At 38.2% G+C, this 6000-nt stretch overlaps 1 protein-coding gene across 2 annotated transcripts in view; it reads right to left on the bottom strand.

Moving 5' to 3' along the window:
• Positions 1 to 1467: 1467 nt before the first annotated feature.
• Positions 1468 to 6000, bottom strand: part of LPAR4 (lysophosphatidic acid receptor 4) — a 30762-nt gene continuing 26229 nt past the window's right edge. For both annotated transcript variants that reach the window (XM_075834407.1, XM_075834406.1), the window contains exon 2: positions 1468 to 2970. In XM_075834407.1, coding sequence (XP_075690522.1) covers positions 1770 to 2819 — 1050 coding nt within the window. In that variant the 5' untranslated portion in view covers positions 2820 to 2970 and the 3' untranslated portion in view covers positions 1468 to 1769. The remainder of the gene's footprint in view (positions 2971 to 6000) is intronic.

The following is a 6000-nucleotide window of genomic DNA, read 5'->3' as shown; positions in this document are numbered from 1 at the left end:
TAGAACAGAATAAAATCCTAAATCAACATCCCATCCCCAGCAATTTTGTACTCAGAACTTGGATATTTTATCTTTCAGGAAGGTGCACCTGGGTGACACTAGAACCGGTTCAATGAATCAACCATTACAACATCCTATGGCAGCGAGAACCATAGCCTCACAGTAAAGAATCTCTAGATCTGATAATGGTGAAACCGTCTTTCCTCTAGACGTAGAGTATACCCCCTTGTCATGGTTACAGGCCTAGGTACACAAAATTAGAAAGATCTCTGTACCGTTCATTAATTGGTACATTTTAATTAGATCACCCCTAAGCCGTCTTCTTTTACAAACTGAACACCTCCAAGTTTGATCATCTCGTTTGCTTTAATCTCCATTAAATAAAATCACGTACACCCCATGAACCGTGGGTGCCTAGTCCTAATATTAACCCCTTATTCTTGTGTACACTGTAGAGAATATCAATCTGAATTAACAAGTATTAAAGTCTATTAATGGCATGTTTCATTTTGAATGCCTTCTGCTTCCTTATCACTACACAACGCCATATGGAGGGTTTACCTTCGCACCTACAAATATTATATGTTCGCGTTATTAGGACATAAATCTATTCGTGTTCATAACCAGACAGCGGTCTAGCTGACATCAATTGCCAGTGCGAAACCTACTTAAAAATCGAATTTTCTATTTATATCTTCCACACTCAATGTTGGAATGGGGCATTAAATGATAATTCAAAAATAAGTAGCCAGTTTAAAGATCTTTCAGTTCACAGTTAAAAGGGGTTATTCCGTTTCAGCAAATTAATGTTAATTTTTGAATTAAGAAAGTTATACAATTTTCCAATATACTTTCTGTATTAATTCCCCACAGTTTTAAATATCTCTGCTTGCTTTTTCGATAGGAACCTTAATTGTTTACTTCAAGTGGATAAAATTTTGTCCACGGTCATGTGTCGGGCACACAGGTGTAGGATTGTTACAGTACGTGTATCAGAGCTGTATCTTCTAACGATCCCAAATAAGAATTGCCAGATACCTCAGATGCTTCTAAAGTGAAAGATGTACAATTCAGATTGGAAAATCAAACCTGACAAATACATTTTCCCCTGGTCCCTAGTGAAAAGTCATCCAATGTTGTCTCAGTCCCGACAAACATCAGATTGTCAGTAAACGCCACTAAATATGTGGGCTCTTTGACAATAACCAAGGTCTATGACCAATTTACAAGGGTCAGAAAAGGTACATGTTTGGCTCTACGAATACTTATACATCAAGGGTAAAAATTCATTTAGCATTAAAAAAAATTAGCAATTTTCTGAAAATGCATAACCAGGTCCTTAGTAATTGGCTGGACATACACATCAAGCCATTCCATACCCTGCCAGATCATATTCTCATGCACGTTCAAACTAAAAGAGCGCGATAAATAAGAGCAGCCAGCTTCTCGGTGTGTAATATTTTTTAGTTATTTTTTCTGTTTTTTTACATTCAAATGGTGTAAATACTGAAACACTGGCAACAGGGCACATACATCTACAATACTGCATAATGAATATTTACACAAAAACAATAAAAAAAACTTTGTGAACGAAAACAGAAGTTACTTTTTACAGTATACCAGACAATATATATCTATTTAAATTAGAAATTCTATTTTTATACACATTAATTCCAACTATAATACTATACTGACCAAAGCATTCTTCATAAATTAAAGTTCCATTTATTAGAGACATTTTGTCAAATTTTATACTATTATATAGAACTCTAGTCCTTAAAATTGGACTCTGACATCAAATCCCCTCCATTGGTAATGTTCATTTGCTCAGTTAGATCCTCGTGAGTTACCGGCAGAGCAATTTTTGTTGCAGAATCAATCTTGAAAAGGTTATCCATCTTTATTAGAGGGTTAATGTTAAAGGACTTTTGAAAAGATTTGGAAGTGAAGTAATATACAAAAGGGTCGAAACAACAGTTCATAGTTGCGATACACAAGGTGATCGGATACATTGTCCGTGCAAATCTCTCGATAGAGCAGTTCGCTATTGCCTGTGAGCGTACCAAAGCATAAAGAAAAAGGATAGAGTTGTATGGCACAAAACATACAACAAAGATGGCAACATGGACGATGATCATCTTCAGAACTTTTTCTTTGTTGGTTCCAATCTGACACAAGGTTGCAGGCTTCCTCAATGTTCTTAAAACCAATGAGGAGCAGGCCAGATTGAGGAGCAAGGGAATAAGAAATCCCACCACTTCAATGAACATGGTGATTTTTGACAAATAGGTTTTCCAGATGCTTTTGGAGAATCCTTCGAAACAAGTGGTGGTTGTGTTGGACACATTGGTGGTGGAGAAAAGGGATGCGGAAATGCCTCCACTGAGCACCAAAATCCAAACCCCTGCACAAACTATAGCAGAATTTCTTCGCGTTCTAATGGTTCGAGAACGGAATGGGTAGACAATTGCCAGAAATCGATCCACACTGATGCATGTAAGGAATAGCATGCTGCCATAGATGTTCGTCAAGAATGCCGTGCCTGATATTTTACATAAAGTGTCTCCAAAGGGCCAATGGCGGTTAAAATTATAAAATATCTTGAAAGGAAGAGTGAACACGAACAGTAGGTCGGACACGGCAAGGTTGGTCATGTAAATGGCAGTTTCATTGTGCATCTTCATTCGAAAGCAGAAGACAAGGAGGGAAGCACAGTTTGTGATTAATCCCAGGACAAATACTACACTATAAACAACTCCATACAGGTTGTATTTAAAAGAGTCATCGATGGAGCAGGTAGTATTGCTGTAGTTTCCCATCCCAAGCTCCAGAATGTTCTGCTGAATCCTCTGCGGATTCTAACTGTACCCATAGAATATTTTAGGAGCAATCTTGGCATGGCATGGTTATCTGGAGGAAAATTAGGCCATGTTCAAATCTTTCTTCATCTCTAGAACACATGTTGGTAGCCTAAAAGAAAAAAAAAAAAGTTAATTTGGACAATTTTAAACTACTTTGGATCAAAATAAGCCTAACATTTATACATAGTCACACTGTGGACAAATACTATTAAAAAGGGTTGTAGCACAAAGATAAATTATCACCTATTCATAGGATAGATCATTTTCTGATTGCTGGGGGCCACATCAATCGTGAGAATGGTCATCTTGAACCCCCTCACTGCTTAACCGGAGTGAGGAGGACATTTAATGGAGCGGCGGTCGAGCATGTGCGCTGCCGCTCTATTCAAAGTGTATGGGCGTGACTGAAACCGTAGCGTACAGTGCTCGGCTGTTTCAGTCATTCTAACAGACATTACAATGAGGAGGATCTGGGGGTTTGGGACCCGCATTCTCAATATTGGTGGGGGTCCCAGCTATAAGGCCTCCAGCGATCAGAAAATTTTGTGGATAGGTGATCATTTGAAATTCTGGAAATACCCCTTTATTAACTACTGTGTTCCAACCTACCTAATAACAGGCCTAAGTTATACCAACATAAAGGGGTTTTCCCATTTTAGACATTTATGCCATATCCATATCCATATTGCTCGATTGATTCCAGAACTCCCTTAGACTTTAATGGAGAGACTCGTGCTCATGTACAGTCACCTCTCCATATAGTCTCCTCTTGGATGTGGTTGGAAAAGGGGTCATGGTACCCCCTTTTTCCTGATTTATAGGTGGGGGTCCCAGAGGTGAGACATCCATCTGACACGAATGCCATAAATGTCAAAAATTGGAAGCCTAAGTTAAAGATTGCCGACTAGATGTAAGAAGTATAATATGGTCGGTTAGCTTGGTAAATCAGGGGTATAACCTAATTTGTCAGGTTTGGAAAACTGGCAAGCGTAGCCACTAATGCTTTTTTTCCAAATTTGTTCAATAACTATAAACTGGGGGGGTCATTATCTTCACACAAGGCATACTGTGGATGCTTTACCAAATCGGAAAAAAAATAGAGATCTCTAGAGTCAAAGAACAAAAAAACAAAAAAAAAAGACAAAAAGTATTACGATGGATAGATTCAAGCACAAAAGTCATGGACATTTCTCATGAAATAATTAACGGGCAAGATATTTGACATTTAAATGATTTACGGGGATGATGACCGCATTAGTCTCAGACTTTTTCCTTTGTTTGAAAAGCAAAGGTCTTTCTTCCTCATTTCCCAAACTTTACTGTACATCACACATTGTCGTTCACCCACTACTCATTTCAACTTTAGAAGGAACTATCTACTACATCTACCCGCAAGGTAAAGTCATACACACTCCAATGGCTACGTGCCAGTAATAAGCCATATTGAGTTTTCTCTTCTACATTTGGAAGTCAAGGAAACCAGATGCATGATAAAAATAAAATGGTCAACCATAGCAATATAATATGTGACTTTGAAGCGAGTTACTGTAGCTTGTGGTTGTGTGATATAAGTAGAAGTTTAACTATAAAGCCATAAGGCATTTCAGGATACAGGAGCACAATTTCTGGCAAGGCTTAGCAACATTAAACAAGTTAAAATCTGTTCTATAGACTGGAATTATAATGTAGGGATTTTAAATCTAGGTTTATGTTCAGCTGTAACCAGTTCAAAGTATAAAAATCAGTTTGTTTTTTTATATAGATCAGATTTTCATTTCTGCAACAAAATCTGCTGCATGTGGCAACTATATCCTTCGGGTTAGGACACAGGAAACCTCATAGAATTCCGCCTGAAAAACCGCGCCAAATAGTGGTGCAGTTTTTCGGGCAGAATATCGGCTGCAGAAATACTGCAGGGAAGAAAAAAACAAGACAAAAAACACCATACAGCCCGACCTCCTGGGATGTTGCTGCAGTCCATGTGACCTCTGCAGCAGTCACATGGGATGAAACATCATCCCACGAGGGAGGGCTGCGCTCAGAACGGAAGATCATGTCGCTAGGAAAACGGCCGGGTGGAAGTATAAGCTTTTATATTCATTTTAAATCCCCCCCCCAAAAAAAAAAAAAAACATTCTAATTTGCGATTTTTTTGCAGCAGCATTTTTTTACCTCCACATTGAATTCAATAGGGAAAACCCGCAAGAGAAGAGCAGCAATTCTGCAGCGTATATGGACATGCTGCGGATGAAAAACTGCACCGCAGGTAAATTTATGAACAGTTCCGGCAGATTTTTTTTTTGCTGTGTGGATGAGATTTGTTCTACCCTGCTGCTACTGTACAATGCTGTGGATATCCCGCAATGGAACCTGTGGTGTTTACGTTGTGCTCTTTCTTAGAGTGGATTCCGCGTCTGACATTTCTTTGAAATCATTGGTATGCCAAAAAACATAAAAAATTAAAAAAAAAATGTTAAATAGCGCTGGCAATTCGAAATCTTCCTCAAAATTACTAAAGGAATTGGGGCAGATTTTTTTCTGCCTGTCAAAAAAAAAAAAAAAGAAGAAGACTCTGCTCTTAGATTACCATAAAACTAGTGATCTAGGTTCAGTTCAGTAGAACAATGGTGGGTCCAGGTGTAGCCAAAATAGAATATATGTCCGGCATGAGATGTACAAGGACCAGCGTAAGAAGGGTTACAAATTTGAATCATTTGGATAGAATTAATCCTTTAATTTTATAAAATCATTTGATTGTATTAAAAAGTTATTTTAGTCACATCAAAATGCTCTATGAAGGTCATTCTGGGTAGTATAGTCATTCTACTTACTAGAAAGGGTGTAAACTGGAAAAAAGTATAGATCCTATTTCACCTAGTGCCATATAGAAAAAAAAAATTTGCTTTTTTGGACATTTTTAAATCGCCCACTAATGTTAAAATTTTACTTGCATGTTAGAGTAACTGAACTGAACTTCTCATTGGCGTGGGTCCGGGTTCTGAGACCTGCACCATTGGCTGAAACAAAAGGTACAGAAGCACTCAGCCGATCGCTCTGCACTTTCAACTGTGATCGCTACTCCTCGTTCGGTTGAAGACGGGCTCAGACATTCTATGTCGAGCATCTTCGTTTCAGTGAT

This window comes from Rhinoderma darwinii, chromosome 8 (genome assembly GCF_050947455.1).
Source record: "Rhinoderma darwinii isolate aRhiDar2 chromosome 8, aRhiDar2.hap1, whole genome shotgun sequence".
Classification (NCBI taxonomy): Eukaryota; Metazoa; Chordata; class Amphibia; order Anura; family Rhinodermatidae; genus Rhinoderma; species Rhinoderma darwinii.
This window is presented reverse-complemented; position numbering and strand designations above follow the sequence as displayed.